This window comes from Onychomys torridus, chromosome 6 (assembly GCF_903995425.1).
Source record: "Onychomys torridus chromosome 6, mOncTor1.1, whole genome shotgun sequence".
In the NCBI taxonomy this organism is placed as follows: domain Eukaryota; kingdom Metazoa; phylum Chordata; class Mammalia; order Rodentia; family Cricetidae; genus Onychomys; species Onychomys torridus.
The window spans coordinates 69,419,865-69,436,819 of NC_050448.1; the positions used below are offsets into that span (position 1 = coordinate 69,419,865).

General features: G+C 41.3%; 1 protein-coding gene across 2 annotated transcripts in view; it reads right to left on the reverse strand.

Moving 5' to 3' along the window:
• The window catches only part of Snx27 (sorting nexin 27), an 80,986-nt gene that overhangs the window by 14,136 nt on the left and 49,895 nt on the right, over positions 1-16,955 (reverse strand). For both annotated transcript variants that reach the window (XM_036190793.1, XM_036190794.1), the window contains exons 5-7: positions 15,512-15,616; positions 10,830-10,908; positions 9,662-9,825 (exon numbers count right to left, since the gene is read on the reverse strand). In XM_036190793.1, the coding sequence (XP_036046686.1) occupies positions 9,662-9,825; positions 10,830-10,908; positions 15,512-15,616 (348 nt within the window). The remainder of the gene's footprint in view (positions 1-9,661; positions 9,826-10,829; positions 10,909-15,511; positions 15,617-16,955) is intronic.

The following is a 16,955-nucleotide window of genomic DNA, read 5'->3' on the forward strand; positions in this document are numbered from 1 at the left end:
GCTGGAATTACAGGTGTGTAGCCTCACTTTGTAGACCAGGCTGTCCTCAAACTCAGAGATCCGCCTGCCTCTGCCTCCCTAGTGCTGGGATCAAAGGCGTGCACCACCACCGCCCGGCTCAACAACCTCAATTCTAAGAATATTGAAAAAGGGGGATTTTCAAATGGACATCTGCACATATATGTTCATAGCAGCACTACTCAGCCAAGCGGTAGTAGCAACTCAAATGTCCATCCCCAAAATGAATGGAAAGACAAAATAGAATGTAATGCTGGTGAGCCTTTGAAAGCGAGAAAACCTTGTCATGAATGCATTTTAAGAACATTCTGCTAAATGGAATAATCACTGGATAAAACAATCACTGTTTAGAATTCCATTTACATGAGGCGAGTTAAAGGAACAGAATGGTGGTTGCACAGGGATGGCAGGGAGACAGAAATGAGGCACTGCTGTTTAATGTGCATGGAGTTTCAGCATCCAAAGAGTTCTGGAGATCTGTTGCACAACAAAATGAATGTGCTTAACACTCCTGAACTACCCACTTTTTAAAAATCAGAATGCGGTGATGCACACCCGTAATCATAGCACTTGAGAAGCAACAGCAGGAGAATCAGAACTTCAAGGTCATCCTCAACTACATAGAGAGTTCAAGACCAGCCTGTTCTACATGAGGGGGTGAGGGGGACAGATAGACAGATGTGGTGGAATAATCTTCTTGTACACTGTAAAGACTTGCCATTTAAATTGGTTTAATAAAACACTGATTGGCCAGTAGCTGGGCAGGAAGTAAGGCAGGAAAGCCAAACTGAGAATGCTGGGAAGGAGAAGGGTGGAGTCAGGAGTCGCCAGCCAGATGAAGAGGAAGCAAGATGAGAATGCTGTACTGAGAAAAGGTACCAAGCCAAGTGACTAAACATAGATAAGAATTATTGGTTAATTTAAGTGTAAGAGCTAATTAGTAATAAGCCTGAGCTACTGGCAGAGCATTTATAAGTAATATTAAGCCTCCAAGTCAATTATTTGGGAAGCAGCTGCTGGGTATTTGGGAGTTGTTGGAGGGACATAGAAACTTCCACCTACAGACAGACAGACAGACAGACAGACAGACAGACACACACACACACACACACACACACAGAGAGAGAGAGAGAGAGAGAGAGAGAGAGAGAGAATGAGCACAAGCAATCGAACATGAAGGACAGACTATTAATCACTTTAATCATTCAAACAATTTTCCAGATCAGAAAAGACAAAATTTCCACACAGAGCTCAACATAATAAATGAAAATAAATCCACAGCAAGGTACCCAATTCTGAGCAAGGCAAGGTGGCACATGCCTGTAAATCCCCACATTGAAGATATAACACAAGTAGACACAGAGGTCAATGCCAGGGCTACATGCTGAGTTCTAGACCAGTGTGATGGCTGATACTGGTTATCAACTTGACTCTATCTGGAATCAACTAAAACCCAAGCAGCTGGGTACTCCTGTGAGGGATTTTCCTTGATTGGATCACTTGAGGTGGGAAGATCCACCCCAAATCTGCACAGAATCTTCTGGTGATAGCACACCTAAAAGGACATGGAAGAAGGAAGGTTTGCTTTTTGCTGTTGCCCTTACTTTCACTAGTGAGGCATCCCTCACTGCTACTAGAACCTACTTCTTTGGGATTCCAACATAGACTGAAGACTAGCTGAGAACTTTCTGTCAGGTGACAACCATTGTTGGACTAGTGGAGCCACAGCCTGTAAGGTAGTCTAATAAGTCCACACATGTGTACACACACACTTCTTTGGTGCTGTACCTCTAAGAAACCTAACTAATACAGATTGTTGTACCAGGTGTGGTTCTAGAGAAACAGAATTATAAGGATGAATTTTTGGTTTGGGTTTTTGCTGTTGTTGTTTTGTTATATTTTTGTTTGTTTTTTTGAGACAGGGTTTGTGTAGCTCTGGCTGTCCTGGAACTAGCTTTGTAGATCAGACTAGCCTCAAACTCAGGGATCCACCTGCCTCTGCCTCTGGAATGCTGGGATTAAAGGTGTGCACCAGCACCGCCTGACATATGGATGCATTTTTGAAGTATCTGGAATAGGCTTTGCAATTCACTGACACCTACAGTTACTGGAACCTTCCCTGGTAGCATGAAGAACACTGAAAGCCCATGGCTAGAAACATTTGATGAGAACAGGAATTTACTTTAGACACCTTATGGATAGGTAAGGAAAATAACAATGCTGGCTGGTTTCTCCTGGAAGCTCTGGATAAACTGGCAATGGGAAAGCATGAGCTCAATGAAAAACATCAGCCAGCTCCAGGTTCACACACACAGTCTAGGTTTCTAAATGTGCCCTGGTAGAGTCTTCTCTCCAGAAGCCACAGAGCTCAAGTTGCAGAAAATCCAAGCCAAGCCCTCACTGTAAGCTGGCTGACCTACAATAGTTCATTCCAGTCCCAGCCCCGGGGAGGATCAGTGTCTAAGGACACCGACAAGCAATAGGATCCTGTAACTTGAGGTAAAGATGTGTGAAAGGACCCCAAGGCTGAGAACTTCGAACCCTTAGATTCTCAAAGGGTTATCTCACATGAGGAAATAGTCTCCCCACCCTTAGCAAAGGATACATCACCAACCCCAGAAGTATTGCCCTCTTCATCTTTGCCTGGAGGAGTTAGTTAATCCTTCATTGTCTGCTGAAGCAGCAGTGACCTTATCTGAAGGACATGCCAGGCAAGGCAATACTGATGTCCCTCAGGGACCACCAACAGTTGTCTCTAGACTCAAAACTAGACTTAAGACTAAGCATGCTCAGGGGCTGGGGAGATGGCTTAGAGGTTAAGAGCACTTGACTGCTCTTCCAGAGGACCAGGATTCAATTCCCACAGCATCCACATGGCAGCTCACAGCTGTCTGTAACTCCAGTTCCAGGGGACCCAACACCCATGGCAAAACATCAATGCACATAAAATAATAATAATAATAATAATAATAATAATAATAATAATAATAATAATAAAGACTAAGCATGCTCCTACAGTGGAAAGCAAAGGTGTGGTCATGAAGGGGTGTGTTGTATTACTAAAGGCCTTAATAAGTTTGCTAATTCATTCAAAGAGTCTGGAGAATATGCATGAAAATGGATTTTAAGGGTGTGAAATAAGGTAGAAGGAACATAAAACTGAATTAGGCTGAGTTTATGAATATGGACACGCTGAGTGGAAACTCTAGGTTTCATACGGAAGCACACACAGTTTAAAAAGGTGTCAAAAGTTGGACCAGTTGGCTAAAGCATTTCTTAAAAGATGACCCAATGAAAAGAAGCTGAAGATCCCTGATATCCCTTGGCTCAATGTTGAAGGGATTTGAAGGCTCAGGGAAACTGCAATGCTAGAGTGGGTATGTTATGTAAAATCTAATCCTCCACAGTGGGAAAGACTTTGCCCTTGCCCTTGTCCTTGTGTCAGACTTTAGAGTTGGAGATGCAGTTGCTCAGTTGGACAAATAAAGCACTCCTGGGCCCTGGATTGGTGGGACCAAGAGGAAGCACTAATCACCAAAGGCAGAGTGGTGGTAGTTACCGTAACAGGCAGCCTAGGCAGAGAAAGGCCCATAACGGTCAGCATAGGCAAAATGACTTTGAGGGTGGCGAGGCTTGGATGGACCTTTGGTACTAATTAATACATCATGGTGTTTCCAACCTTGAAGTAGATAAGAAGCCTACTGCATTTTGCTTAATCTGTATAAGCAGAAAAATTCTCAAACAAATGTAAAAAAGGGTACACTGGATAGTGGCAAGAGGAAATCTCAGCCTGTGACCCAAATACCAGACTTGATCCAGTTTGCAGACCCAGAACTCCTTGAATCAAGGGGAGGCCTGGTTCCTTTGGGGAAGGGATTCTGATAAAATACTTTAAAGTTTTACTATTAACCATTCTCCAGTCTTTCCCCGGATGAACATGAACACAAGGGCAACTGTACACGGGGGGAAAGGAAACAATCAGACTTTCCAGGGTCTATTAGATACTACTCTGAATTAACACTGATTCCAGGAGATCCCAAGAACTGGCCCTCCAGTTAAAGTAGGGGCTTATGGAAATCAAGTGATTAATGGAGTTTTAGCTAAAAGTCTAACTCACAGTGGGTCTCATAACTCAGTCTGTGGTTATTTCCCAAGTCCATATTATATAATTGGGACAGATATACTTAGAAGTTGGTGGAATTCCCACACTGGTTCCCTGACCTGTGGAGAGAGGGCTACTATAGTTGGAAAGGCCAAATGGAAGCCTTTAGAATTGCCTACCAGGGAAAACAGTGAACAAAAAAACTGTATAGAGTCCCAGGAAAAATTGTAGAAATTAGTGCCACCATCAAGGACTTGAAATTGTGTGGAAGGTGATTCCCACATCTCACTGTAACTCTCTTGTCTGGCCTACTCAAAAGGCAGATGGGTGACGGACAGTGACAGTTGACTACTGCAAATTTAATCAAGTAGTGACTCTAACTGCAACTGCTGTACCAAATGCAGTGTCTTTACCTGAACAGATTATAACACATCTCTTGGTACATGGTCTGCAGCTATTGATCTAGCAAATGCCTTTACCTCGGTACCTGTCCATAAGGGCTACCAGAAGTACTTAGTTTTCAGCAGGCAAGGCCAGCAGTATACTTTATAGTTTCATCTCAAAAGTATTTTAACTCTCCTGCCCTGTGTCATAACTTAGTTTGAAGAGACCTTGATCGTCTGTCTCTTCCACAAAGTATAACATTGGTGCACTGTATTGATACATTATGCTGATAACACCAAGTGAGCAGGAGGAGACAGCGACTTTGAACTTGTGGGTAATGCACAAGTGCATCAGAAGATGGGAAATTAATCCAGTCAAAATTCAAGGGCCCTCTACCTCAGAGAGATCTCTAGGGGTTCAGAGGTGTAGGGCATGTAGAGATATTATTTCTAAGGTGAAGGGTAAGTTACTATACCTGGCCCCTTCCACCACCAAAAAAGAAGTACAATACTAGGGTTGGAAAGATGGCTCAGTGGTAAAGAGCACTTGTTTTTCTTGCAGAGGACCCAGGTTCAATTCCACCAACATGGCTCCTCACAATTGTCCATAACTCTAGCTCCTAGGGACCCAATGCCCTCTTCTGATCTCAGCAGGTACTATGTATGCACATGACACACAAACACACATTCAAGCAAAACATTCATATGCATAAAAATGAACTCAATCTTGAAGAAGCTGCCACCACCACCACCAGCAGCAGAACACTTACTGGGTCTATTTAGATTCTGGAGAGTGTACATTCCTTACTCGGGTGTTACTCCAGCCCATATACCAAGTGACTCAGAAAGCTGTTAGCTTTGAGTGGGGCCTGGAATGGGAGCAGTCTCTTCAACAAGTCCAGACTGCTGTGCAGGCTGCTCTACCACTTGGACTATATGATCCAGCAGAACCTAGAATCTGAGGTATCGGTGGAAGATAGGGATGCTATCTGGAGCCTTGGGCAGGCCCCCTATAGGTGAGTCACTGAGGAGACCTTTGGGATTTTGGAGCAAGGTTCTATCATCTATGCAGATCTATCATCATCTGCAGATAACTATTTCTTACTTTGAAAGACAGCTCTTGACCTGCTACTTGGTCTTAGTGGAAACTGAAGGTTTGACAATGGGTCACCAAGTTACCATGTGACCTGAGATACCCATCATCAGCTGGGAATTATGTGACCCACCAAGAGACCCAAAATCTGTTGCTTTGAATTCTCTAATGCACCCCTAAAAACCAGAGATAATGCTTTAAAATTTGGAAAAAAATAATTTTCAACCTAGAATTCTATTCCCAACCCTAACATCAATCAAATGTGAGGGCATCTTCAGTTAGTCAAGATTTTAAATGTGATATCCTATGTACCCTCCCCTTCTTGACTCTGAGTATGTATTCTATTCTACCAAAGTTAAGGATCAAAGGGGATGGAAAGGCGTATGTATATTCAAGCAGTAGAAATAGAGATCCATTCAGGAGATCATGAGAGTAAACATCAGAATGAAGATATGCAGAGTATATGGGGCATTAATTCAGACCCACTAGACCAAAAGCTCCACATAAGAGTCCTTTTGAAAACAAAAACTATTTAAATAAATACTTGGAGCTCTGTCTTTAGAAGGTTTGTGTGTGTGTGTGTGTGTATGTGTGCGTGCGTGCGCACGCATGTGCACTGACACTCATGAATATGCACACAAGGCAAGATAGGACAGGACATTGGGTGTCTCCTCTTTCGCTCTCCACCTGTTGCCTTGAGAAAGCTCTGAAGATCTGCCTGTTTCCACCTCATAGTGCTGGAATTATAGGCACTTGGGTCATGCTCGGGCCATGCTCAACGATTTTGTTTGTTCTTTAATATTTATTTATTTTTTTCTTTTCTTTTTTTTTTTGGTTTTTGGTTTTTGGAGACAGGGTTTCTCTGTGTAGTTTTGTGCCTTTCCTGGAACTCACTTGGTAGCCCAGGCTAGCCTTGAACTCACAGAGATCTGACCTGGCTCTGCCTCCCAAGTGCTGGGATTAAAGGCGTGCGCCACCACCGCCCGGCTAATATTTATTTATTTACCTTTTTAAAATCATGTGTCTCGGGGAGATATGCACATGAGTGCAGATGTTTAAAGAGGCCAGTGGGTCAGATTCTCTGAAGCTAGAGTTACAGGTGGATGTGAATCACCTGACATGGGTGCTGGGAATCAAACTCATATTCTCTAAAAGAACAGTACATGCTCTTAACCACTGAGCCATCTCTCCAGTCCCCATTTGGTTGGCTTTTTTTTTTGAGACAGGATTTCATTATGTATCCTTGGCTGGCCTGGAACGCACATGTAGACCAGGCTGTCCTGGAATTCAGAGGCCTGCTTCTGCCTCCAGAGTGCTAGGATTAAAGTTGTATGCCACTATGCCCAGCCATGCTCAGCTTTTTCTTTTACTTTTATTAAAAATAGATTTTTTTCCTCAAATAGTATATCCTGATTACAGTTCCCTCTCCCTCTCTACTCCTCCCAGTTCCTCCCCACCTTCCCTCCCATCTGGATCCATTCCCTTTCTATCTCTCATTAGAAAATAAATACGGTTCTAAGGGATAATAATAAAATATATAAGAAAAACATTGGAAATACATTGGAATTGGTAAAACAAACAGAAGGAAAAGAGCCCCAAAAATCCAGCTGTTTGCACAGTCCGGGATCCCATAAAAACACAAAACTGGAAGCCATAATATATCCACAGAGGACCTGGTGCAGACCCGTGCAGGCCCTATACATGCTACCTCAGTCTCTGAGTTCATACGCATGTTCAATGTTTGTTTGTTTTTGTTTTGTTTTGTTTCGTTTTTTGAGACAGGGTTTCTCTGTGTAGCTTTGCACCTTTCCTGGATCTCGCTCTGTAGACCAGGCTGGCCTGGAACTCACAGAGATCCACCTGCCTCTGCCTCCCGAGTGCTGGGATTACAGGCGTGCGCCACCACCGCCCGGCTGCATGCTCGCCTTTTTAATGTGAGTGTCAAGGATTAGAGCTCAGGTCTTTATGACTGCAGAGCCAGTGCTCTTACCCACTGAGCCATGTTCCCAGGCCCTAAATGTCCTTACAGGGGCGATGCTAATTTTCCCTTGTCTTTCTATCTTTGAGTTGGCTATAAAAAGGGACCCTCTGAAGATGCTGGGGAGAGAGCTCAGTTGGTAAACGGCTTGCTGTGTGACTTGCTGTGTGAGCACCGAAGCTAAGTTCAATCCCTAGCTCTCATACAAATAGCTTCACACAGGGCTGGCTCATTGTTTAAGAGCACTTACTGCTCTTACAGAGGAACCAGATTTGGTTCCCAGCACCTACATGGTACTTACAACTATCTGTAACATCCAGAGACTCTGATGTCCTCTTTTTGATTCCTTGGGTACCAAGCATGCATATGGTAAACATACATAATGCAGGTAGACCACTCATAAACACTACCCTCCCCCCAAAGAAGGCCAGATGTGGTAGCACATGCTGTTATCCCAATGCTGGGAAGGCAGTGACAGTAGGGTCCCTGGGGCTTGCTGGCCAGTCAGTCTAAGCCTAAACATCTTGTTCCAAACCAAGTGAGAGACCCTGTCTCAAAACTAAAGTGGGTAATTCCTGAGAAACACCACCCAAAGTTGACTTCTGGCCTCTACACACACAGGCTCATATATTTACCCACATTACCACTCTCTCTACACATGAATACATACCCAAATGAAACAAAACTTTCTCCTGAGAAGACCCCTATTTATGAAGGGCATCCTGGTCCCAATGAAAATGGAATGCTGTACAGAGAGGCCAAGTTGGGTATCACTATTCAGTCTAACAGCATTAAACCGAACCTGGTATATCCAATCACATTTTAATATGGTTGCTTATATTTCAGTCATGCTCATGTATTAAGACTCTCTCTCTCTCTCTACACACACACACACACACACACACACACACACACACACGCTCATGAAGGAAGATGGCTCAGTGGTTAAGTGCTTGCTCTACAAGATTGAGGGCCTAGTTTGAATCCCCAGCACCCATGTTAAAAAAAAAAAAAAGCTGGGCTATTCATGCCTATAATCCAAGCATCATTGGGAGGAGCCAGCGGATCCAGAGAAATCACTGACAAGTTAGCCTAGCTAGCCTAACTGGTGGGCTAGTTCAGTGAGAGACCCTATCTCTAGACAATAACACAGAAAATGACAGAGGAAGGCACTTGATGTGCTGCTCTGGCCTCAGCATATTCGTGCATGGGCATGCACACTGCCACATTTGAGTGCACGTTATACACACACCCTGAAACCCCAAAGATTAAGCCCCTGGACTACTTAACATGACCAGTTTGCAGGACAGTGAACATGAGAACTCACCCACCTTCCAGGAGGGCAGTGTACTCCCAACTCTCCCAAGATGGAAGCTCCTATGCTTTAGACCTTTTTAAGCTCACTATACATCACTGTATTTCTTGCTTATTCATGTCCTTTAAAATATCCTCTGTAATAAAGTGGCAAATATTCAGTCTTTTGAGCTCTGTGAGCAATTTAAGCAAATTACTCAAAGCAGAAGCGGTGTGGTGGGGAGGGGTTGTGGGAACTTCAGCTGCAGCCAGCTGTTTAGCAGTTTCAGAGGACTTGTCAATACGCCTAAAATGGAGGCAGTGTGAGGAATTTAGCTCTTGATCTGTGAGATTGATATTTCCAGGTAGATGGTGTCAGAACTGAATTACACTTAATGATGCCTGGGGTGGTATCCACTGAAGAATCACACACTTGCTGGTAGGGAGAAACCTCTCTGCCCTTGACATCACAGAAGTCTTTTGTGTTGACTATGATACAAGAACATAGTAAAACAACAACAACAACAAAGAACAGATATTTTGCTTTTCTCAGACATACAGCATATATAATACTGCTTTAAAGACACTGAACACACATAATCACAAGACTCATCTTGTTGACTAGAAAAACTGAACTTTAAAAACTCTCACATAGCTCTAGCATTTGCCTCTTATGAAATGGGATACACTGTATTGTGTTACTCAGAGCCAAGGAATCACACTAAATTGTCAAATACCAGCTATCTACAAACAGAAAAGAAATGGGCTTTTAGAAGGCAGACTTGTTTACCTACCTGATGAAAGAAGTACGTAACAGCAAGGTCATTGTCGTTTAAGAGGATTTCTTCTTCTGTTGTAAAGAGCCACTTGCGAATGGTCAGGCAGGTGCCTGGTACAGCAGACGTATAATTCTGGACGTAGAGTTTATGAGGAAATTCGTTAGGTGCCAGCTTACGTACTGAAGAAGACAAAATAAAGAAAGCTCAAGTGGAGAGATATATAGGAGTTTCCCAAGTAGACACTGTACAAAGCAGACCAATATAGTAGTTGTCATTAATTACAGCATCAGCTCAAATTCATCAAGAAACTCTAGCTCAAGAACACGTAACTGTAGATCCAGCCAAATCTGCCCTTTCTAACTAAGGCTCTGGTCAGTAAGGCAAATGACTAAAATCTACTGCTTGAATGACAGGTCTTCAGCTAACATGACTGCAAAGAGTACCAACTCCCAGCTCAGTTAAAATGCTTGACCTGCTAAGTTACAAACACTAAAGTCCACCAAATGTCTTCAGAGCAGCCTCTCCTTTTACCCAGCTATGGGACATCTGGAGTCTCTCCTACGGCCACTTAATGTACTGCATTTATTTGTGCAGAACTGAAAGGTACTTCTTTCCCACCCACTCCCCAAACCCTAAGGCATTTGCCACAGTCCAGGCATCTTCTGAGCGGCTTCCAAACAGCCTGGCTTCACTGGGCTGGGATTATAGGTGTGTGACCCCACACCCAGTTTACGATTTCTAATCCCCATACTGGCTCCCAAGGCCTTTCCTGATGCTTAATTGGCTTCCTAACACTGCAAAAGACAGACTCAATATTTCTCCTTTATAGAGAGTGAGACTAAAGCTTAGAAAGGGTAAGATTAAATCCAAGCATTGTGGCATCCTACCAATTCTTGATAACACAATTCTATCTGTGCATCAGGCCACTGAGAACTGGGAAGAAAAATACTAGGAAGATGGTTGCTCCTGAGGAATTCAAGTTGCTGTAGACTGACAAAAGACAACAATGGATGGACAGTGATGAGAAACTCTACAAGATCTTCCCAGTCTGCTTGCTGAAGGCAGTAACAGTAAGTGGACTCTGTTCTCATCCTTAAGCTCTTCTTTGGCAAAGCAGTTTCTGTCCGAGAGTATTAGAATAAAACACCCCAAACAAAATAGAGTAACAGACATTAGCACTTACCAAAGGAATGATTGATCACTTCAAATAAGGCAAAGTAATTCACTGTTGTACTGTCCATGCCAACCTTTGCTGCAATAGCCTGAAGTTTAAACATGATAGAATTGTTTCAGGAAAAGTAAGTTCAGACAGTGCTATGGGGACAGGTAGATGTATGAGAAGGGGAAAAGGGAGACACTCTGCATCCTGGCTTCATAAAAGCCACCATGGCCCACAACTATCCTTAAGGTACACATATGAATGAATCCAAATACAGCTGCCCTCTGTGAGCATCTCTCTTCCAATACAAGCTGACAATAGTTTCCTCCTTGGTATCAAAGTTCCTTTTTAAAATATGAATTAATTCCACAAAGGTATTTTTTTAATTTATTTTACCAATGTGTGTATGTGTGTGTCTGTGTGAATGAATGCCACATATATTTGGATGTCCACAGAAACTAGAAAAAGAAAATGGATCGCTTAGAATTGAGTTCTCTCTCCAGCCCCACGAAGGTGTTTTATATCATTTAAAGAAATATATTTGAGGGGTTGAGGATTTAGCTCAGTGGTAGAGCGCTTGCCTAGCAAGCACAAGGCCCTGGGCTTGATCCTCAGCTCTGGCAAAAAAAAAAAAAAAGAAAGAAAGAAAGAAATATGCTTGAAGCCAGGCGGTGGTGGCGCACGCCTTTAATCCCAGCACTCAGGAGGCAGAGGCAGGTGGATCTCTGTGAGTTCGAGGCCAGCCTGGGCTACAGAGTGAGATCCAGGACAGGCTCCAAAGCTACACAGAGAAACCCTGTCTCGGAAAAACAAAAACAAAAAAACAAAAAAGAAAAGAAAAAAGAAAGAAAAGAAAAAAAGAAATACTTGATAGGGCAGATCATAAAATTAAAACAATTTTTAAAAAATACTTAAAATATTTACTTTGTGCGTATATATGTATGTCTCTGTGTATGTGTGTGTGGGATGAGCTCATGTGGAGGTAAGAGAACAATTTGCAAGAATCAGCGCTGCTCTAAGGATGACTCAGGCCTTTACCCCCTGAGCCATCTCACCATACCTAAAAACAGATTCTCTGACACCTAGTTTTACATATTCAGCTTACATTTACTATAGCCTGTTAACATACAAAAATCTCAGCCTTTGATTACTTAAGTATTTTTATCTTATTTTATTTTATGTGTATGAGTGTCTGTGTGACTGGTGCTCACGGAAGCCAGAAGACGTAGCTCCCCAAAGAATGCAGTTACAGGCAGGCAGTTATCAGCAGCCGTGTGGGTTATGGGAATCAAACCTGGGTCTTCTGAAAAAGCAGCCAGGGCTGCTAAGCCATCTCTCCAGACCTCTCAACCTTTGATTCTTATTTTCTTGTTTTAGAGACAGGCTATATCAGCCTTGAACTCTTAGACTAGAGTGGTCCTCTTACAAGCTCAGCCTCCTAAGTACCTGGGACTATATATATGTGTGCATTTCTTGGGCTTAAAACATTGTTAATTCTATTCAGAATTCACAAATTATTTTTATTATTTATTTATTTATTTATTTAAGTCACCAATATCTTCATGGAAGTAACCAAACATTGACAAACAGCATACTAAATAAGAGCCAATCCTCTCTGGAAACTAAGGCCCTAACATGACAAATGAGAAAGAAATGGGAAAGATTTCATGTGCAAATAAATCAAAATGAAATTACATACAAGAAACAAAAAAAAAAAGCACACAGCAGAAAACAAAATCAGTTTTTTAGGAGCACTCCCAATATAAGCAAGGTATTCACTAAACAATTCATTAAACAGCTAAAAACTGTTAGAAGACTGAACCAAGTATGATTCTATCCCTTCTTCCTGTATCTGCTCACATACCCAACCTAGGTTCATCTGAAATTGTGTAGGAACTGGAAATTACAAGTATTCTAAATCACCTTTCTATACTGCACTGGATCAAAACTAGAATACTCTCAGGGTTTACAAAATGGCTTCTAGCTACAAGATCCAGTAATATGATGTGGGAAGCAGAGTCTAGGCTGAAGAGGTGGTCCGGCAGATACGAGCACTTGCCGTGCTTACAGGGGACATAAATTTAGTTCCCAGCACCCACACTGGAACTCCAGTTCCAAGATACCCAATGCCCTCTTCTGGCCTTTCCAGATAACTGCACACAATGTTTACATACCTATTCACAGATTATACAAACATATAAAAAAATTAAACAAAAAATACCCTAGGTTTTCCTAAAAAAACATAGAAAAAAGCAGAAAACAAAACATCTGAAAAGTTGCCAGGTGGTGGTGGTGGCGGCGGCGGCAGCGGCGGCTGAGCACACCTTTAATCCCAGCACTAGGGAGGCAGAAGCAGGTGGATCTGTGTGAGTTTAAGGCTAGCCTTGTCTACAGAGTGAGTTAGTTCCAGGACAGCCAGAGTTTTACACAGAGAAATCCTGTTTTGAACCCCACCCTCAAAAAGTAAAAACAAACTTTTTGCAATTACTCCAATATACTCCATTCCTATAAAATTCAAAGATGGCTGGATTCCTACAAATAATCAACTGCCATGGTAATTGCAGATGATTAAATGAAGGATAGATTTTCTTGTTTGCTACAAAGGAGTGCTTTGTATAAGCACTGATAACCAGAAATCTGTCTATCTCCCTGAAAATCTTGATCCAGTTCAGATTAATGGCAAATAAACGGGCCTGCAAACAGTGATTATACCCAACACTCAGACTGATTTTAAATGTTACTTCTCACCAAGAACCAAGACTAACAGAGAAAGGGGTTTATTCTAGATCTAGGTTAAGAAATGGCTAAAGAAGAGACCAAGATGTCTTGTTTTAATAAAGTACTCCATAAGCTAATGGATAGTACCAAAAGTACACAGGAACAGACAGACATAAAGGAAGTTCCTTTGGCCAAAGATGCAACCATTTGAGCATCAAAAGAGATAATAACATTCTGTTTATTAAATCACATTTAATTAGAAATTTACCTGTAACTAAAAATAAACTATTAATAATTATTACACTGAACAACACTAGAATCAACTAAAGCATCCATTTTTTACTCTGAAAATTACCAATAAAGGAAAGAATTAGTTTTTTAACCTTTCTCTCCCACAAACTGTTTTTCAGGCTAAATAAATAGCTTCACTGACAAGAAAAAGTTACTTACAGAAGAATTCTAGCTATGTTAAAAAAAAAAAAAAAATGAGAGAACTAGAAACCAGCACATTGCAACCTTTCTGAAATTACTGATTAAGGTAACAATTAGCAATGGACAGACTCATCTGGTAAAAGATCAGGAGAATCTGCAGTGAAAAGACTAGGTAAACACCACTAAAATGGACAAGCAGGGACTGAATAGTGCCTACTGAGAAGCAACACTTTATATTATACAGCCTAATTATAAAGTATTTGTATTTTCTATTAAAACATAAAACTTAAATATAATCAAGATTCTAGAGTAAATTTCTATTTCTAGAAAATACAGGGAACTAGAAGGACATGATAAATACCTAACAAGGAAACAAGCAGATAAGTTCAAAATGATCCAACTTCTGCACACACAGGAGCAAGGAAGAGAGACTGCTTTCTATTACAGAAAGTAAAAATTAGACCAAATATGACATAATGACCTGCTTCCATCAGATTTTTAACAAGCCAACTACAAAAATTCATTTTGATAACTGAAAAATTCTAACTATGGAGTTAATTAACAATAAGAAATGGTGTTGTTTTAAGATTTGATAATAGTATTGGTTATGTATAAAGAATGTGCATGTTTTAGATGTTTGCTGAACTATACACACAGGTCTACCATAGATTTTGTCCAAAAACAAAATTAAACAAACACAAAATACTCTTAGAAGAAAAGGAAAAAGGGTACATGGTGTAAATGTGGCAAGATCTTGATAATTATTATTAAATATGACTAATGAAGGAACTGGGGATATAGTTCAGTGATAGAATACTTCCCCAAGAAGTATGTCCAAGTCCTTGGGTTCTATATCTCACACCATTAAAAAAAAGCATATAGAGAAATTTATGATTCTATTCTGATTCTATATATGTTTAAAAAAGTGTGTTTTTTGTTTTGTTTTTGAGTGGAGGATCGAACCCAGGGCCTTGCGCTTGCTAGGCAAGCACTCACTCTACCACTGAGCTAAATCCCCAACCCCTAAAAAAGTTTTTTGCAGGGCTGGAAAAATGGCTCTGGAGACAGTGTTTCTTAGTGAAGCCCTGGCTGTCCTGGAACTCATTCCATAGACCAAGTTGGCCTGAAACTCAAGAGATCTATCTGCATCTGTCTCCCAAGTGCTGGAATCAAAGGCATGCACCACCACGTCCTGACTACATATACCATTTTTAAAAAGGGTTTTTACAACAACAAAACAAGGGAGCTGATCAAAGCGCTGCACTCTGAGGTATTCACTGCACCTTTCTTTCACCAGGTTTGCTATGTGGTCCCAGCTGTCCTAGTACTTGCACCGTTCTTTCCTCAGCCTCCCAAGTGCTGGGATTACAGGGTAAAAGCACACGCCACACACCCAGCTCTCATATACCTTTCTTTTAAGAAGGACAAAGTTACTTCACATTAGTAACATTCATTAGTGAGTGTATTCTGCACATTTTATATGTATTAACTCACTTAATTTCTTACCTAGCTTCACATCATCCAACGTCAGGTCGACTTGCTCAAGTTTAACTTACCTGGTATACTTGGTCTGTAGTACTGTTCTTTTTAACTCTGACGGTGACTGTTGTTCCATCCGGTAATGCTACTCTCAGCTCTACATCAGACACACCATTGTAATTCTAAAGGAAAAGAAAGAATTTGCAACCCAGTAAATTTTCACTCTCCTTGCTACCTGCTAGCAAAACAATATCTAACGTAAGAAACAGGAAGTAAATTCAATTAAAATGAGGAAAAATGAAGTCTTAAAAGTTAACATATTTACAGCTCATAAAGCTGACTTTAGGGTATAGAAGTTAAAATCTTGTTCCCATTTCAAAATAGAATACTGTTGAAAAGTCTAGGTGAAACCCAGATGAGATTTGGGTTCACTCTTGTCACCCATTCAGAACTCCCAATGGAGAGAAAAAACCAACAGACAGGAGCAGTCTCAACTTTGGCTGAATAATTAGGCAGCTAGATCTGCTTAAGAGATATGCTGATGTCCTTTCTGAACCTTGATATACATCTTCAAAAGGAAAAATGGATGAGACTTAGGGATCTAAAGTAGTTTCACGCCTAATTTTCTAAGCCAAGACTATACAATTCTTACTCTGCTCAGTGTGAGAATGCTTGCTTACAATGCTTAGGGAGCTAGCACCACCAAAAAAAAAAAAAACAAAAAACAAAAAACAAAAAAGAACCCCAATAACAACAAAACACCAATCCTCATGGCTTTTGATAATAACACATTTTTCTTTTTTTAATTTTTTAGACTTATTTTATGTGTACGGTGTCCCTACATATATGTACGTGTATCATGTGCATATCCAATGCTCACAGATGTCGGGAACATCTTTGGGTCCCCCAGAGCTAGAGAATAGATTATCTGGGAGTCACAATTCAGGTGCTGGGAACTGAACCCCGGTCTTCTGCAAGAACAACAAAGGCTCCTAACTGCTAGACCATTTCTCTAGCCTCAACATACTTTTCTAATACAGTTTGTCTTTTGTCTTTTTAGGGTTTTTTTTTGGGGGGGTGGGGAGGGGAGATATTTTTGCCTTGTAGCCCAGGTTCACCATGAACTCAAGGTGCCTTGGTCTCTAGAATGCTGAGATTATAGGCATGAACCACCATGCCAAGCTTCTAACAGATTTTTTACCTTGTAATTTTTTTCCTCTTCTATATATTTTTATTTTATGTGCATTGATGTTTTGCCATGGGTGCCCAGTGCCCTGGGACTAGAGTTACACACAGTTGTGAGCTGCCATGTAGGTGCTGGGAATTGAACCCAGGTCCTTGGGAAGAGCAGTCAGTGCTCTCAACCACTGAGCCATCTCTCTAGCCCGACCTTATAATTTTTATTACTGAGAAATAACCATCTAGGAATAAGTTCATTTTCACTGACCATTAAAAAAAATTACCACTCTTTGTCTAGAAGTACCCTAAACATTATAATAGTTCCCCCTGACCCACGGGGTT